The sequence below is a fragment of the Barbatula barbatula genome (genome assembly GCF_947034865.1).
Source record: "Barbatula barbatula genome assembly, chromosome: 1".
Lineage (NCBI taxonomy): Eukaryota > Metazoa > Chordata > Actinopteri > Cypriniformes > Nemacheilidae > Barbatula > Barbatula barbatula.
In genome coordinates, this window is record NC_136766.1 from 4,418,837 (window position 1) to 4,436,810 (window position 17,974).

Genomic DNA, 17,974 nt, shown 5'->3' on the forward strand with positions numbered 1-17,974 from the left:
TGATTCTCTTTTCAGAAAACGAGACCTTTTACAATAACATCATTTACTGTAACGTAATTTATATTTGAATGTCGTAACGTGTTACTTCAATCTGACGTTGTGACGTGTTTGGTGTTGCGACGTTCAAATATAAATTCACATTAAGTTAATGCATCTTGACTCGAGTTTAGTGTTTCTTTAACATGTCAGTTCATAAGACTTATGAAATCATTACAAAACAACAAAATGTGTCAAATTAAAAACAAATACAAATTAATTTGGAGGTAGTCTACCACTGCATATACGGCCTACAAGATGGCGCTCCCAAGCCCACCAAAAGGCAGCGGCCCACCGGTTGAGAATCACTGATCTAAACTACCTATGATATTAGGCTTGTTTGAGATGTGCCTGTAATGCAGGTGAGAGTATGTGGCAGCAGTAAGGGGAGGGGTCAAAAAAGACAAAATAATCAAATAATGTCCAAATAAACAGCTTACACAACAACATGTGAAATTTTCAAGGATTGTTTTAGCAAATGGTAAATGAGCACACAGATGATGCACTAAATGGACACTGTTATCCCTAATTAAACAGTTCAGAATTGGAAATGGCTTACTTTAACTAATGATAGCCAATGTTAGCCTATTAATGGATGTAGGTCACCCAAAGATGAAAGTTTTGTCATCATGTGCATAAATTGTTCTGCTGAACACAAAGGAGGAAATTTGAAGAATGTTTGCAAACAAGCAGGTTTCTGCCACCATTTAAAGTCCATAGTATTTTTCCATACTAGCAAGTCAAAAAGCTGTTTTGTAGCAAACCTTCTTCAGAATTTCTTCCCATGTTTTAAGCCGGACCCTGAAACTTCTCAGATGAAACCACACAAAGATGAGGCATATGGCCAAACAGTCCATTTAGATATGTATGTGTGCATGTATATTTTAATGGATTCATTTATTAATTCACACAAACATACAATAGATTAAAGTGAAAATTACAACAAGGAAGAATTCTAATGAAGAGAAATATAAAATAAACGCATGTCCTAATTATTAACTTCACTGGGCGTGTTTTGTTTAGTTTGCATGTAAATATAAATAAACAGATGGGTAATTTAATTCTTAGAATAAAGAGAAAATGTATCAGTTGACATTATCAGCCAATGAGCATGAAGCTGTGTCGTCGGTCAGTCGTTTCCCATCATGCTTTTGAATAGCGCAGTCGGAGGAGAGCAACTGCGCTCGACTGCTCAATCCGACACAGCCGCCTCGCCGTCGCGAGAGTTTTTTGGCACACGTCAGCATGAAAATATCTTCTTTCTAATAAAGTCAAAGTTTTCCTAATTCTTTTTCCTAATTCTTTTCCCTTTCCTTCTTTATAAAAAAAATAAATAAATAATAATAATAATAAATAAAATAAAAAAAAATTACTAACCTCACTATTCTTAGCTTTTTATACTGTGCTAGGCTTTAATGGACTAGTTTGATGCACTTATGTATTTTGTTTGTCTATGTTGTTATAATTGCTTCCAATGTTTCCTCATCTGTAAGTCGCTTTGGATAAAAGCGTCTGCTAAATGACTAAATGTAAATGTAAAGTCAAAGAAATATCCTTTAAAATACTCCATAACATTTACCCTTCCAAAACTTTTCTAAAGAAAAAATTTAGATCTGACTTTGACACCAAATGCATCTTCTGTCAGAATGAAGCTGAATCTCTTCTTCACTTGTTTTGGTCGTGCAACTGTACTCAACTACTTTGGAAACATGTTGGTTTGTTTATTTCAAATACTATTTTGAAGGGCTTTGTTATGAACCCCAAAACTGTTATTTTGGGATTTTTTGAAGGTGACCAAAATGCTTGTTTTATAATCAACCTATTTCTTTCTCTGTGTAAATTTTATATACATAAATGTACATTTTCTAATAGCGAACCTATTTTTATAGTTTTTCTACAAGAGATAAAACTGTATTTAAAAACAATTATGTTTTCTTCCAATATGAAAGCACAAGGGACTTGTAAAATTTGCACTAATTATAAGCTTTTCAACCTATTTAATTTTTAATTTATATTATTTGTGTACTCCCTCTCATGTATTTGTTTTTGATCTGTTTTATTGTTATTCTTTATTTTTGTCTTGTCTGTTTCGAGCCATGGAAATGTTTTTTCCTGTCTTTTCATTAATCTAAGTGTTTCTTTGTTAAGTTTCTGTTGTAACATTGTTTTGTTATAGCAAAAGGTTCAATAAAGCATTATAAAAAAAAAAAAAAAAAAAAACTTTTCTAACCGACATGCAGCTCGCGGTGATCACCGGTGATCGGTTCTGCGCAGATTTTGCTCATCTCAAACAAGCCTATCGTTCTGCACAGTTGGCAAATAAATCTGATTCATATCATATTATATAAACATATGACATAATATACCAATATACTAGTGATTGATTACATATGGTGCTCTTGGCTAGTTACATGCCCATTTAAAGACATGTTGACATTTCTACCGTAGCATTTTTAAGTAATGGATCCATGAAGTTTGAATGAATGAAACGTCATAACATATAGCAACAAAATATTGCATTTGCAATTAATTCACTCCATCAACTACCAAAAATAAAACCATGGTTGTACAGTTTAATTATGGCATTTGTAGTCAAACTAGAGATTACAACTGGTAATGTTTTCTAATCATGGTGTATATATAAAAGTACGCCCTCTTTAAATTTCCCGGCGGCCGCGTTGACGTCATCATTGTGCGACCCACTATTGTGGAACTTTGTTGCTATCGGTGTTTACGAATTTGCTGTGAATAATCACAAAAAACACTTTATACGTCAGGTGCGTGCTTGACTAACATCAATGTAGGTTTATACGTATTCATCTGCGTTGAAAGCGTAGAAGCTCATCGTAATAACGAAAAGGTAAATGCCAGATAGTGTTTCCATGGTAATGTAAAGCGAGTATTTTAACGCAGTATTGGCGCCTTTAGCTGTTTTCTAAGCGCCACGTGTTTGTTTAATTGTCATGTAAGAAGCTAAATCCATCTTTCAGTGACAAGTCGACGGTAAGTGAAAACGTTTTGCGGTGATTTAGTCACCCGACTCGGTGTGCTGTATTCCCTTTGGTAATGTAACCACGTTTTTCTACATGTATGCTGCATGAGTAACTTAAATAACTAAATACAAAATTCCAGCTTCTTGTAATTCTAACAGGCCTCGGAATATGATTGACACGGAGAAGATTCCTACAGGAGGGGATGCCGCATCTTCAAATCTGTCTGAGAAGAAGCGAGAGAATGAGAATGAGAAGAAGAAGAAGAGATCTCGAGTAAAACATCTGCTGGCTGATATAAAGAAGCAGGTGGAATTCTGGTTCGGTGACGTAAATCTTCACAAGGACAGATTCATGAAGAATCTCATTGAACAGTCTAGAGACGGATGTATGTGCTCTTACCTGGCCTGATTCACCTGTATGCTGCTTACACAGTTTAATACTCATATTTCTAGAATAATTTGTACACCGTTTTTGTTGTTCTTTGCAGATATTGACATGTCAGTGTTGACATCATTCAACCGAATGAAGAAGTTGACCACAGATATCAAATTAATCGCAAGGGCTCTAAAGGGCTCTGCATTAATTGAGGTGTGATTTGCTTAATTTTCCTTTTTTAACCTTGTTGTGTCTAGGGGATTTTCTTCTAGTTTATAGGCAAGGATTTCTGATGACATTTGTATCCTTAGGTAAATCTACAGGGAACGCGTGTGAGGCGAAAGTATCCGCTCGGTGAGAGTCCGAAAGATGTGGACAGCCGCACAGTTTATGTGGTAATTGATTGAAAAAGAGTCTCACCTGATTGCATCTTTTCTATGTGTGTTTTTTGTGTGTTGTGAATATCCTCCATCATAATGTATTGACATTGTTGCTTTTCAGGAGCTCTTGCCGAAGACGGTCACACATATGTGGATAGAGCGAATATTCAGCAAGTGTGGAAATGTGGTATATGTTAGTATCCCCAGGTACAAGACCACAGGACATCACAAAGGTTTTGGATTCGTAGAGTTTGAAACGGAAGAACAGGCACAGAAAGCTATAGAGGTAACTAATTGTATTTGGAATATCAACTACAGAAAATAGTGAAAAACATTTATCCATTTTATTGCATTAATATATAATAATGCAAACTGAATAAAATAAGCATATTAGAGATTAATAAATCATAAATCAAAGTGCCTATTGACCATTTTGTGTTGTAGTAAAAAGTGCATACCCCAATTTATATAAGTGCCCTGAGTGCTGCGAAGAAATGTTTACCCAATTGTTTTTCTCTTGAAATGATAGATGCTGAACAATCCTCCAGAAGACGCTTCAAGGAAGCCGGGCATCTTCCCGAAGACCTGTAAGAAGAAGACAATCCCCTTCGATGCTGTCCAGGATACACAAGGTGATTTTAATTATTTTGAAAACATTTCCAATAAAAATAAGAGAGAAGAGGTCTCAACTTGTCTGTGCCATGCTACCTCTCAGAATTCTCCTGTATCTTCTACTTTTAGATGAGGAAGACGAGAGTAAGAAAAAGAAGAAGAAAAAAAGAACTCGAAGCGAGCTTAAAACCAACGCTGTCGAAGACATGGTGGAAGATAAGGTGAAGGACAAAGATGGAGCCACAGAAGCGGAGGTCACCAAAGAGCCAAAGAAACAATCAGCAGATGAATCAAAACCAGTAAGTGAGACAAGCAGAGCCAAGAAAGCAGAGAAGAAAAGAAGACGATCCCACAGTGCTGAGGCTTCGGCTGGAGAAGGTCGGGATGAGATGCCATCCAAAATGAGGAAGGTAGAAGAGGAGGACAACATGGAGGCGAGTGAGATGAAAGGTAGATATAAGTCTGGTCACACCTACAGTAAAAGGAGAAGGCTTAACGCATAAAGAAAATCAATTCACACTAATAGATGTCAATTCAGTTGCGTTTGTTCATATTCTTCTATATATTTATCATCAGAGGGCAAGAACGATGAACAGTTGAGCTCTGAAGCGAAAGATGATTCTGTTCTGAAGGCCAAGAGGAAGAGAAAGAAGAAGCACAAAGAGAGATTGAAAATAGACGAGGAGTTGATCCCGCTACGAGTCCTCTCAAAGTAAAAACATTCTCATTTTAGAACAAGCCTCATCATAATTATAAAAATATATATTTGTGAATCAATTATTTCATGAATCATGAGTTGTTTCCATTGTTCTGTCAGGAAAGAGTGGTTAAACCTAAAGACGGAATATCTGATGCTGCAGAAGCGCTGCATGGCTCATCTAAAGAAATCTGTTGCTCAGATCAATCAGACGCCAATTGTGTGTGACAGCATGAAGACTAAAGAGAATGACAAGAAAGATTGTAAGTAGACTTGTAAGATAACTTTTTTGGGGGGGGAATTCTTTATTTTATTTATTTTCCTGTTTATTTGATTTTTCCCTAAAGCTTGTAAAGAGATGGTTAAGAAAGAGCCCCTTTCTGGCCCTGAATTTGTGAGCGGAGTCATTGTCAAGATTAGCAGTCATCAACCTCTGCCAAGCAAGAAGTACATCAAGGTACAGTGTGGAAACAATAAGCTTAGGAAAACATCAGTCAAATTGATAACACAATGTGCTTTAATAGAATCTTGTTTTTATGTTTTAATATTAGGATTCATTGTCTGAGGTATCAGCTGTGGTCTATGTGGATATTCTTGATGGAGATGCAGAGGGTCACGTACGCTTCACGTGCCCTGAAGATGCACAGGCGATCATCACGGCACGATCAGAACTGCAGAAAAAATACAACTGGAGTCTTGATCTTCTCTCAGGTTATTTTTACACCTTTTCTTTCTTATAGCTCTGTAAAGTGTTAGTTAGATCGGCATTGCAGTATTGATAAATAACCGAGCTGTTTTTATAATATATAAAGGTGACCATGAGCAGAGGTACTGGCAGAAGATTTTGGTCGACCGACAAGCAAAGCTGAACAGACCCAGAGAAAAGAAGCGTGGGACAGAAAAGGTCAGTTAACTGTTCCCTTTTACCAGAATAAAGACATTCACTGTTTGAAATGAGATTTAATGAAGCTAAAGTATTGTTTTGTTTTGTGTGATCTACATCAAATAATAATTCTCTCATTGCTTTTAATAGCTCATTTCCAAAGCGGAGAAAATTATCATCGCTCGGGCCAAGGAAGCAAGCAAGCACATCCGCTTTGATAACAATTAACTCTTTAAAGTAAATTACTTTTACAAATGAATTGTTTGCAAAACTGTCTGTTTATCAGACCTGTTATTTAATTAATAATTTGCTTTGTACATTGCTAAGATGTTTGGCTTATTCACTGCTATTTTTATTATACCTTGATTAGTTTTGCTGATCTTTCAGAAATAGAGATCAACTGTATTTTGTTTTTTAGTTTTGCGTGAGGTTTATATTTTTTGTTAACAGATTTAGTTCGGTGTCTAAAACGGCATGTTAAAAGAATGTGTATAAAACTTTGCTTTCTTTTGTTAGTCAAGGGTACCAGTCAGGATAAAAGGCCACATGTAAACTATATCTGTCCTTATGTTTGCATCTTGGACCTTTTGTACCGTTTTTAAATAAAATTAATTTCTAAAAGCATAGATGCGTTCTTCCACCATACGGTCTCATACACATATACTATGAGAGAAACTCTCTTTGGTTGAAAAATACGTTTCTATCACCTTGATGGGCGGACTTATTTAGATATCTTTGTAGTTTTTATTGTGCATGGATGTGACCAGGCATCACCGCTGTTTCCTTAGCATTGTTCCCCACAGAATTTCCTTCTATTTAGGGAATGTTATATTTAAGCGTTGTGGGATATACGCGAGGTCCTTGAAACATACTTTGCTATTTAAGCATGGACTCTTATCATTACACCAAAAAGCAAACATTTACATATTATAACATACTTATGACAAATTCAAATGAGACCACACCCCTTTAAATCCCCTCAGACAAGATCAGGGGTATTCCAGTCCGACATAAGGTGAGTTCAGGTACAGTGTCCGGCAGTGCTCGAATTGAAGGGGGCCTGGGGGGATCCGGGACTCCCCGTTAGGCATTAGGAACCCCCATAACAAGTAAAAATAGACTTAGGGGGTCCCTCAGATATTTTTATTTGAGTACAATTATAAAGATATTGACAAATTTGATTAAATTCATGCAATGGATTTGGTTAATGTTGTGAATTAATTTGAATATTGACCAACACACGTTTAGGATGACATCATGTCACATACCGTGTACTTTGGTCTACATCTCATCATTTCTTTATAAAGTGATAAACAAAGCAATAATCTGTGTATATTCCGCTCATAGTCCGTCCAGCATGTCTCAATATCTGCGTTACGGATGTTGACGTCTGTCTGTGAACTTTCACCCAAATACCGCGTTTATTAGGTCAGCAAAAAAGGAACATTCGAGTCACACCAGGTTTCGGTTTTGGTCAGTCTTTCTCCAGTAACGAGTTTCGAGATATTAAAATGCGTATTTGTAAATCCACGGCAGTGTGTCTTTATTAGTTTGTGTGTTATTCTTGAGCCACTGTAGTGTCCTGATGAAGCCCCGTCAGCGCGCGCGTGACCTTTGCATTACATCACACCGCGTGACGTCATCGCTCACAGTGTCGCTATAAAAGCAGGAACAGCTCGTTTCCCAGCAAAGTATTTCGGTGTAAATCACACCCAGTCAGAACACCGCAACAGGTAAAGTGATTTCTTCTTTTATTTTGAGCTGTCTGTACTGTTTAAAAATAATGAACTTCTGCGTGTCCGATACTGTTAACTGTGTATTATATTCTTCTTTCCATCACAGTGACATGGCTTCTGTAGATGTGATGACAAACCAGGTAGCCTATAGGTTTTAAGAAAATGAAAAGTGTTGATGATTGATCATAAGACGATTGCTGAATTGTGTGTTAATGATCTTTCTGCTGTTTATTCCTAGAATGTAGTTGCCCGAGTGGCTAACCTTCCCTTGATCGTTTCCACATACGATATTGTGTCGAACGTGTACGGCCACGCCAAAGACAATCATCCGTATCTGAAGTCTGTGTGCGAAGCAGCTGAGAACAGTGTGAAGACTTTAACCTCGGCCGCTTTGAACACCGCTTTGCCTTACATTGGAAGACTCGAGCCACAGAGTACGTTTTGTGTGATTTTAATCCTGAGATCAAATCTTTGCGTTGAAATGCAGATTGCAATGTGAACAAGGGTTTCAAAGCGGTTGTTTCCCTGTGTAGTTTCTTTGGCTAACACGCTGGCATGCAAAGGACTGGACAAGATAGAACAGACCTTGCCGATCCTACACAAACCCTCAAATGAGGTATTCAACATTAATAATATAGTGACTTTAACCTAGATGGTGCCTCAAAGATGTATACATTTCTTTATTTGATCTTTCTTTGAAGAGAACGATCTTTATTGTTATAATATTACCTCTTCTTTTTTCAGATTGTTGCAAATGCTAGAGAGGCAGTGACGGGAGCCAAGGAAACCGTCACTGGGACTATGAGTGGAGTGATGGACAGAACCCGTGAGGCTGTGCAGGACAGCGTGGAAAAAACCAAGACGGTGGTCAGTGGTGGAGTCCATACAGTGATGGAGAGCAAGGTGCTCAAGATGGTGAGCAGCGGAGTGGACACGGCACTGAGTACATCTGAGACCCTGCTAGAGCAATACCTACCTGAAACTGAGGAGGAGAAAGGTGAGACTTTGATGAGATGTGACTGTAAGATGTAAAAATAGTGTAATGTTATGTGTGATTCATCATTTATAAAAGTCAGTGAAATGTATAGGCCTGCATATTTAAGACTCCATATATCTTGTGATGGTCTCGTGGTTTTTAAAATGCTTGCATTGAAACAACACCGCATACTATATTCTGTTATATGTGCGTAATATTTACAAAATCGCAACCGAGACTCGTGGGAATATCCTGGGAATTATTCTGTTTTCCTGTAAAATAATACGATTCATGTGCGGCGCCAGATGCATACGAAAATGTCAAAGAGACCTTTCATTCTCAATCTCATTCTTGGTTCTAGAGTCAAACTAATTTGTACTTGGATTACGCCTGTGAAAATGCCAAAATCTAACAACTGCTTCTTTGTCCTCCTGATTGTCGTTTTTTCTCAGCGTCTGGAGAGAAAAACAATATAGGATTTGAGAACGACAGCGATGCACCCAGTTACTATGTGCGTCTGGGGTCTCTCTCCACCAAAGTAAGAGAAAGGGCTTACCAGAGAGCTGTGGCCAAGGCTCGTAATGCCGTGCAGCACAGCCAAGAGTCCATATCCAAGCTGAACCACAACATGGATCTGGTAGGTTGACATATGATCAACTTTAGGGATCGATTAGAATCGTGTATGCGGGTTTGGTTTGCATGAATGCTGTCACTGTTATAGTGATAGTTCACCCAAAAATGAAAATTCTGTCACCATTTATTCAGCCCCATGTCATTCCAAACTAGCATGACACATACTAGACACACAAGAAGATATTTTGAAGATTAGGGTCAATGACTTACATTGTATGGACACAAAAACACTTCACCAACCAAAAGATCTTCACTCTAAACAATTATTCATGTGGCTTAGCAAATCACAAAATAAAAAAGTATCACAAAAATAAACAGTTATCTTAACATAATAAAATCTTTTAAAATAATTTAACACATTTTTCAGTGGGCCTTAGTAAAGAAGTCCAACAGTTACTTTCTCTGAAATTGACATATTGTTTTAAGTTTATTGAATAAAAAAATAAGTATTTCATTAACAAATTATATTTTTAATATACACTTAATATCTTTGGTAAAATTCTAATAGAAATATTTGAGTTACTTACATTTACTTTTTTATAATAATTGTACAATAAGGATGATAAACATGAGGCTTGCACATAAATTGCTGTGTTTGATTCCTAATGTTTTTTTTCTTTATTGTTAGATCGAATATACCAGAAAGAACATCAATGGTGCTAACCAGAAGGTGAATGAGAAAATGCGTTCACTGATGGGATGGAATAATATGAGTCAAGAAGAGAACGACAAGATCACAGTCAATGAAGCAGAGGTAACACAATGACGTCTCCGTCTTGCATGTTTCGAATAATAATAAAGAATCTCCTTTAAAAGACAACTGCAAAATCTGTCATGAAATTCAACGACATAATTATAGTATATTGACCTTATTGTGTCTTCTGCATATCTCTCAACCAGCAAATTGAATCTCGCACCTTGGCCATCGCCCACAATCTCAGCCAGCAGCTTCAGAGCACATGTCTGGTCCTGGTGTCCAATCTGAAAGGTCTTCCTCAACACGTCCAGGTCCATGCCCTCTCCGTCAGTCAATCGGCCATGGATATCTACACCAGTTTTAATAAAGCTGCCGTCATGGGAGATCTGTCTGATACAGTTCTCACCAGCACTAGATCTCAGATGAACAGAATACAAGACTCAATGGATAACGTCATGGACTATCTGATCAACAATACGCCGCTCAATTGGCTGGTAGGTCCATTTTACCCACGCACAGGACGCACGGATGTGAACGGAGTCAAACCCGGACGATCCACGAGCTGTCAGCCCAATTTAGAGATGCTCTCAATGTAAAAAATATGTGTTTAAATAAATACAGTCTTGCGAGTAAATCTGTGTCTGCTTATACACTGTGTTTTGTAGTAAGAAATAATGTGTTATTCTTCACCAAATGTTTCGTTAACATCTCCGCTTTACTCATGTAAAATTGCATAAATGATCTTGTCATCAGAAAAGTGCCTTCTGCACTGTATAAGCCATTGGCTTGTGTCTTTTTTACATTTCTAATAAACTAATACGCATTTATTTTTGTTGGGTAGGTTCTTAAAATTTGTACTGACACATCTATTTACATTCACATTTTGCAAATATGGGATTTTCTGATAAAAACAAGATATTACAGTGAACTGGAAATAACATAAATAGGCTCACTCAAGGCGTGTGATCAGCCAAGGACAAAAAAGGAAGACTGAACGTACCCTCGCCCAACCCAAATCCCACCCACTTAACGTTTCAAATTAAAGGATTAATAACAAGACAACTGTTTGCCAAAAATTTATATTGTTCATTTAGCAACACAAAAACAAACTATTATACCCAATTCTGACTGGCAATATAAACAATAATTGAACACAAAGTTATTAATACTGTGGCCTCAAGATAGCGCCTCTAAATCATTCGTTTGTCCGCATGTATAAGGTATTTGCAAACCCTGCTTGTTGCGGATAATCTCAATTTAAAGACGTAACATATATTTTGTGCTTATGTGTAAAATATATTTTAACAATTCAAGGAGTAATGTATTGTCATCAATAATGTATGTGTACTGCCACAAAAAAGATTAAGATGCCCCGATCCATATTCTGTACAAAGTGTAAGGTTCAAAGAAACACCCATAAACATAGCCAGATTTCACTTTTTTAGATTTGGCTACAGAGCCTGACATGACCTCTGTGGAGAACCCTGAAAACTCTGAGATTGATACAATATTCTGTCAACAGCACAAATCAACTGGACTAAATTATTCATATTTACAACAAATAAAGAAATATGCTGCGAGCATAAAAGAGCATAAAACCACATCAGATTTAAAGGAATAGTTCACCTTCGATCATCTGATACCAACATTTTTCAAACTATCAAGTCATACAGGTTTGAAATGACAGGAGGCAGATTATCATTTTAAAGGTGAACTATTGCTTTACAATGAAACATTTAAATATGAAATAAAACATTACAAATGTAAGAAGTAACAAAACCGTTACTTCTCTGTAAATTTGAGCGTGCAAAACTAGATTTATCTTGATGGAGTTTATTTTTGACTTGATATCATCGATTAGTAAATGATGTTAGAGAAGTGCAAGTGCTTAGTTTGTTGAAAAAAAAAAGTACAGTAAGAAATTGTGTAATCATAAAATATGAGCAAGTAAGATACACATACACGTCTTTAATACATTCTTAAATACAGCCACTCAGAGTTGAATGAAACGTTATAAATCTAAACAGACAGCCTTGTTTAAACCATACAAATTCACAATTACTTTTTTAAGTTGTGGGATAAATAGATACAGACAATGATTGCATAGATAAACCACAAAAGAAAAACCGCTCAATTCAGTGGCAGGACAAGATGAAAAGCAAGGGAAAGAATAATGATCGATGGAAGAGGAATACTCATTATACCTTTACCTAGTGGGAGAGAGAGAAAGAGAGAAAACAGTCAAAAGGTGCTTTATAGAACAATAGATTCTACTCAGTTTTTTATTATTATTTATAATAATATTATTGAGAGCTTTATTTGTGTATACACCTTACCAAATGCTGCTTTACTTTCCAAAACTATTGATTCTCTGGGTATCACACGTTCTATAATTGAGAAAATGATACATTTAGTCATATATACAGTACTGGTTTGTGGTAAACGTGTATATAGTTGGACGTTTGAAGTCATTTACATTTAGTCATTTAGAAGACGCTTTTATCCAAAGCCACTTGCAAAGAATTCAGTCATGTCCCAAACAGATGAGAACTTTTGTTTATAATTGATTCTTACAATATATACATTAAATGTATAGTTGTATCTGTATCGTTTGTTATTTAAATCAACAATATTTTGTATGATTCGTCTTTGCCATCCAGTTTAATGCTTCTTTAAATGACATTTGTAGGGGCTACTCTGTTCAACCACCGATGCCTACCTGTGACTGAGACCTTGACTGTACTGAGTGCCAATCCCTGTGAGTCCAACACCTTATACATGCCGGCGCTGCGGGCCGTAACGTTCCTGAAAATCAGCCTGTTGTCATATAGATGACCCGTGTTGTTTTTGCCTCCGTGTCTATTCCACACGACTGTCCATGGTGTGCCTTCGGGCCTACTGTTCTGAAAAATCACCAGCTGTGCTTGATGTGTGTACAGGTCCAGGATCAGGTCTCTTCCAACCTCTATGGACTTGATGCTCTTGTGATCTAAAGCGTGAAGAGAGAAGACACCATGATATAAATATGATTTGCATGCATTTTCGTTACACTGTACTTGTATTTGTGTAATGACAATAAAGTCGATTCTAATCTAATCTAATCTAATCTAATCTAATCTAATCTAATCTAATCTAATCTAATCTAATCTAATCTAATCTAATCTAATCTAATCTAATCTAATCTAATCTAATGCAGTCTTCATTTAGATGTGACGTGTGTGGAACAAACCACAGTTCTGAAGACTGCAAACCTTTAAATGTTTGTATCTGTATTTGCGTTTTTATTTGCACCTGACATCTGAGGATATTTCAGAACACCACGACGCACAAAACCGAGCTTGTATAGCTATAAGCGTTTGCGTTTTGTGGCAAAGCAGACACGAGACGAACCCGGTTGCAGTGCAAAACAACCCGGAAGGTGATTTATTCAAAGAATTACCCCCAGAACATTCACTCACAATCTGGTAGATTTGGTCTTGTGAGGTGTCCTTCCAAGTGCACGGTGAGGCTGGTGAGGATTTGTGGCGGCTGTGAAGTCCTGTATACCGGTCGTCAGGAGTCAGTATACACATCTCAAACGAAGTCGTAGCTCACGCATCTTTCTCTGTAGTGTGCTTTTATCCCGTTTGGTAATGCAGTGCTGACGACCGGCAGGTGTGTGCTCTGGTTATGCCAGTTTCCATGGCGACATCCCCCCCAAACGTCGTCCCGGGACAAGGGCCAATCTGCATCCAACCGTTGGGCATACGTCAGGGGTGGGGGCTGAGTTGTGTCCTTGACCGCGTTGTCCAACTGACGATAACCTAGACAGACTGTCCGCATTACCATGGAAGGCCCCAGCCCGATGTCCTACCTGAAAGTGGAAGTCCTGGAGTGCGAGGAACCATCGGGTGATTCGTGCATTGTTCTCCTTGGCCCGGGACATCCACTGAAGCGGTGCATGGTCAGTAACCAGAGTGAAGCTCCGTCCCAGGAGATTATAACGCAAGCTCTCCCTCCTTGGAAGAATCCATCTGTAGGAAAAAAGGGGCAACCGAAGTCGGGGGCGTGTAGTACAGGGTATGATAACAAATCCTCCTTTAACTTCTGAAACGCCACCTCAGCTTTCCCGGGTTCCACATTGTTCTCTCCGGCTGCCCCCTTCTGGTCAGGTCGGTCAGGGGGCTGGAAGAGAAGTTTGGCTCAAGGCTGAAACTCTCTGGGCTGGGCGCCCCGGTCATATAAGCTTTGTTGGGCGAGCTGGGCCTTGGCCGGGTGCTCCCTCACCAGGGGCATTACCCGATCGATGCCTCATCTGCTGCACATGCTCGATGACGCTGCAATGGGGTGCTGGCTGGTGCTCCCAGGCTGCCCGGGAAACATCCAGTAGCCCCCTGGGTTCCCGCCTGAAGAATAGCTTGAACGGGGTAAAACTGATAGAGGCCTGGTGCACTTCACGATCCCCAAAGAGCATGTAGGGCAGCATCAGATCCCAGTCGCGTCCATCCTCTGCCACCCTCAGTTGTTTGACTTTGAGGAGGTGGCATAGGTCAGCCTTCAGCCAAGACATAAACTGGGTACACTGGTCCGTCAGGATCTGCAATGGATGACCACCCGACTGAAGAACAGGAAGTTATTTTGCAATTGCATTCGGCATTGCCTTTCGTAGGGGCAGAGCTTTTTGGATACCTCATGGCATAGTCCATTATGACCATGATGTGTTCGTGGCCACAGGTGGACTTTGGAAGCGGCCCTATCAGGTCCATCCCAATCCTCTCGAACGGTACCTCTATGATGGCTAAAGGAATGAGAGGGCTGGGGGAGGGCAGTTTGCTGATATCTTCTGGCACCTCGGACAGCTCTGGCAAAATTGTTTGACGTCCCCATCCAACCCAGCCCAGTGAATTCGGTCCGGAATGCGCTGGATCGTGTTCGCCACACTCAGATGTCCGGCTAGTTCATGGGAGTGGGCCAGCTCCAAAACAGTGGAGGTCTTGGTCTTTGGGACTACCAGTAGCCGCGTTTCCTCCACCGCCTCTGGCAAACAGCTGTACCGGTGTCACCTAACTGGTCTGTCTACTGGTCGAGAGGTACCCTCCGGACGTCCCCACACAGGAACGTGTCAGGATCGCCACTCTATCTCCCATATCCCTGGTAGCTGACAGAGCCGGTATACACATCTCAATCGGAGTCGTAGCTCACCCAGCTCTGCTTTGTGCTTTTATCCCGTTTGGTAACGCGGTGCAGATGCTGACAACCGGCAGGATTGTGCGCTGATTGTGCCCGTTTCCATGGCGATGCTGATTGGGAGCTAGGCGCCTCTCCACAGTTTTTGTACTTTGCATATGTAAGTCATGTTTTCTGGGCTTGATAAAAACACACGAAAACAAATGACAGTAGCAGCCGTTATGATTGGATTTGTTGTGTTTGCGTATTTAATGTCTTACCAATAACTTTGAGATGGACGCTCTGAATATATACTCGATTCTGTATACTCGATTCACCGACCACCAGATAACTCTCATAAATCCCTTCGTCACTGAATCGGACGTCCTGCAGGAAGAGCGAGCAGTTTCCCCTTAAGAGCATCGCCTCAGGGACATCGGCACGCTCCCTAAAAGCCTCTCCTTGAAACAGCTCCTCTCCCATCCTCTCAAACACTAAGTCCTGGACGGTTTGCCATTGGATGTGGGGTGTTTGAGTGCGCTCCAGCTGTGATGTCATGGTACATGGCAGGATAGCCTGGTGACCCACTTTAGATGATGTGTGGATAACCGATGAGAGGGGTGAGGACCCTGTGGGACGGTCAAATGAGACAAAATACAGATTTAGCTTTGTGAAAAGAAGTTAGGGAGCTGATATTCTCTCACTGTATGCTTACCAACACAAATCGCAAGCCATTGCATAAGATAGATTGAGAGCCTGGGAAAAGATGTAATAAAGTATCGTTTAGAGAGATTTGTGAAATCCCTTTGAACTGTATCTAACATCTACATTTAACACATAGACACTATAAACCATAGACATGTGTGATATAAACAGAATATACAAAAAACATTTAATAAGCAAATACATACAAATTGCTAAAAGGAATAAACATGATCACTTTCACAGATAGTGTATCTCTTTTGTTCAAGACTAAAATGCATGTTTTATGGTTATGGTATTTAAAGTATATAGTTCTGATGTCTCAGTTTATTTGCCATCAACATGTTTCCATTGTACGTACCACTTTTAGTTATCGAATATTATTAACCATAATGTCAATAATAAAGTAAGTAAAAGTAGTAGGCCTACTGAGCTATATTCAAACTTTACACTTAAAGATTTTACATGAAAAAATAAGTACATTTTAAAGCTGTTAAATAAATAAAATAGCATTAAATTGAGTAAATCTAATTAAAATAAGTAAAATAAATAATATATAATAAAATAAGTAAATCTGAGGAACTCAAATATTTCTTAAAAATATTACATTTATTATAAATATAATTAAATGCTTATTATAAATGGGTTTATAAAAGGTTTTAGTGATTTACTTTAGCTGTTTATTTTTGTAATATTTGCTACAACTACCAAAACCTGCAAAAATAGTTTTAAGTGTGTATCTTTTCTTTTTCTTTTACTTATATGTAAGTCGTGGTGATATTTTTGTGGCCATTTAGTTTTCTAGCAGGCGTAAAATACCGAAATCGAAGGCGTATATCCAACATTAGATATGTCTAAATATAACACGATTATCTATATAATATAATTTGCATTAAAATCATTCTCACCAGTAATATCTGTCCATGTCGCTTGTTTCGGCTCCTTGTTTCATTTTGACGGGTTGTATGTGAGACAGCAGGCAGCTGAGCGGCTCTTTATCTTCTCATCTAACTCTCTGTTTCCTTGAAAGCGAAACTTACTTACCCGTTTCTGCCACTAGTCTATAGATGCGTGAGAATTTACATACGTTTGCTGAAATAAATCCCATGCGTGAACACGTGCATTTTACGATGTTTAATAACACTTTACAATAACAGTAAATGATCATGTACTAATGTTCAAGCTCAGAGTTACTTTATAATGAACTAATGATGATTTAAGACATGTACTAGAATGAACCTCAACTACAACATCCCATGAATTCACGTGTGAATAACGGCTTACTTCCATACATGTTGATTCATTCATGTATGAATTAACACAATGCAAGATGAATTATAATAAAGATTTAAACAATTGCATATATAAATAAGAATAATGTACAGAAAATGGGAATAACGACAAGATAGATGTAGGCCTACAGGGTTGTGTGTTGTTGAATTTACATATTTACAGAACTACAAGGCATTACATTTTGTGCTTGTGTGATGGTGAATTCCTTAGTTTTATGGAAATGAAAGCAGAATGATTAACTACAGTTTCATTTCGTTTTAGCTCGCCCAGGCGGGGCTCATCTTTAGGCGCTAGGAAACTGAAACTCAGCATTGCTCTCTCTCTTCTATTTTCCAAAGTGTGGTACACGACTGGCTCAGTATAGGAGGGAAATGTGTGAAAACCAGTATAAAGGATGTCAAGCATTCATTCTCTCCATTGCATAGGCATGCTGGTATGGTGAATTATCATGAATGACTAACAGGTATGTCATAACACGTGACAAATTAAAAAAATGACATTTACAAATGGCTGGGTGAGTCCCATGCCATGTCTCCTGTGTGGTATAGCTGTCACAAGGTTGTTGGGCGTGTTTCTGTCATGTTTCTGTCATGTTTTGGGTGTTTACAATCTAATCTTCGAGATGAAATAACTGACAGATTGTAAAACAAAACACTTGCACAATGTCTTTGCCTAAGGTTGTTTGTTCTTCGTACCCATACGAATACAAATGATGGATAATGCACGATGCTAGAGTATGTGTTTTTCTGTGATGGTTTGTAGGGCTTGTTTGTCATTTGTGTAGTGTGCTCACCCTCAAGTGTTTCCAAACCTTTA

The 17,974-nt window shown here is 38.4% G+C and overlaps 3 protein-coding genes across 7 annotated transcripts; 2 read left to right on the forward strand and 1 right to left on the reverse strand.

The window, feature by feature from the left end:
• The first annotated feature begins 2,701 nt into the window (after window positions 1–2,701).
• Window positions 2,702–6,664, forward strand: larp7 (La ribonucleoprotein 7, transcriptional regulator). 4 transcript variants are annotated; one of them, XM_079462328.1, is made up of 13 exons: window positions 2,702–2,896; window positions 3,188–3,414; window positions 3,517–3,617; window positions 3,716–3,799; window positions 3,906–4,070; window positions 4,314–4,416; window positions 4,526–4,846; window positions 4,973–5,108; window positions 5,214–5,356; window positions 5,441–5,550; window positions 5,645–5,804; window positions 5,906–5,997; window positions 6,127–6,664. In XM_079462328.1, the coding sequence occupies exons 2-13, from the start codon at window positions 3,198–3,200 to the stop codon at window positions 6,202–6,204; spliced, it is 1,710 nt and encodes a 569-aa protein (XP_079318454.1). In that variant the 5' UTR covers window positions 2,702–2,896; window positions 3,188–3,197; the 3' UTR covers window positions 6,205–6,664. The 4 variants fall into 4 exon arrangements, with proteins under 4 accessions (XP_079318454.1, XP_079318457.1, XP_079318455.1 ...); XM_079462331.1 differs by having other exon boundaries at window positions 2,702–3,039; window positions 3,169–3,414; window positions 6,127–6,593; XM_079462329.1 differs by having other exon boundaries at window positions 2,702–3,039; window positions 6,127–6,593.
• Window positions 6,665–6,973: 309 nt separating this feature from the next.
• On the forward strand, window positions 6,974–10,844 carry plin2 (perilipin 2). The gene is made up of 9 exons (XM_079462365.1): window positions 6,974–6,991; window positions 7,546–7,709; window positions 7,819–7,852; window positions 7,951–8,146; window positions 8,246–8,328; window positions 8,457–8,709; window positions 9,141–9,325; window positions 9,950–10,075; window positions 10,222–10,844. The coding sequence occupies exons 3-9, from the start codon at window positions 7,823–7,825 to the stop codon at window positions 10,612–10,614; spliced, it is 1,266 nt and encodes a 421-aa protein (XP_079318491.1). The 5' UTR covers window positions 6,974–6,991; window positions 7,546–7,709; window positions 7,819–7,822; the 3' UTR covers window positions 10,615–10,844.
• Window positions 10,845–11,086: 242 nt separating this feature from the next.
• On the reverse strand, window positions 11,087–16,880 carry igldcp (Ig-like domain-containing protein). 2 transcript variants are annotated; one of them, XM_079462628.1, is made up of 6 exons: window positions 16,774–16,880; window positions 15,879–15,919; window positions 15,445–15,792; window positions 12,738–13,007; window positions 12,355–12,405; window positions 11,087–12,228 (listed from the first exon to the last, which is right to left on the reverse strand). In XM_079462628.1, the coding sequence occupies exons 1-6, from the start codon at window positions 16,815–16,817 to the stop codon at window positions 12,149–12,151; spliced, it is 834 nt and encodes a 277-aa protein (XP_079318754.1). In that variant the 5' UTR covers window positions 16,818–16,880; the 3' UTR covers window positions 11,087–12,148. The 2 variants fall into 2 exon arrangements, with proteins under 2 accessions (XP_079318754.1, XP_079318755.1); XM_079462629.1 differs by lacking the exon at window positions 15,879–15,919 and having other exon boundaries at window positions 16,774–16,854.
• Between the last annotated feature and the right edge of the window lie 1,094 nt (window positions 16,881–17,974).

Excerpts from the sequence above, each read along its gene's own strand:
- larp7 (XM_079462328.1), top strand. The coding sequence starts at position 3,198 with ATGATTGACACGGAGAAGATTCCTACAGGAGGGGATGCCGCATCTTCA. Across the intron at positions 3,415-3,516 it reads TGAACAGTCTAGAGACGGAT|ATATTGACATGTCAGTGTTG; the intron begins GTATGTGCTCTT and ends TGTTCTTTGCAG. Across the intron at positions 3,800-3,905 it reads ACAGCCGCACAGTTTATGTG|GAGCTCTTGCCGAAGACGGT; the intron begins GTAATTGATTGA and ends GTTGCTTTTCAG.
- plin2 (XM_079462365.1), top strand. The coding sequence starts at position 7,823 with ATGGCTTCTGTAGATGTGATGACAAACCAG. Across the intron at positions 7,853-7,950 it reads TAGATGTGATGACAAACCAG|AATGTAGTTGCCCGAGTGGC; the intron begins GTAGCCTATAGG and ends GTTTATTCCTAG. Across the intron at positions 10,076-10,221 it reads TCACAGTCAATGAAGCAGAG|CAAATTGAATCTCGCACCTT; the intron begins GTAACACAATGA and ends TCTCTCAACCAG.
- igldcp (XM_079462628.1), bottom strand. The coding sequence starts at position 16,817 with ATGAAACAAGGAGCCGAAACAAGCGACATGGACAGATATTACTG. Across the intron at positions 15,920-16,773 it reads GACATGGACAGATATTACTG|GCTCTCAATCTATCTTATGC; the intron begins GTGAGAATGATT and ends ATCTTTTCCCAG. Across the intron at positions 12,406-12,737 it reads AGTCAAGGTCTCAGTCACAG|AACGTGTGATACCCAGAGAA; the intron begins GTAGGCATCGGT and ends TCTCAATTATAG.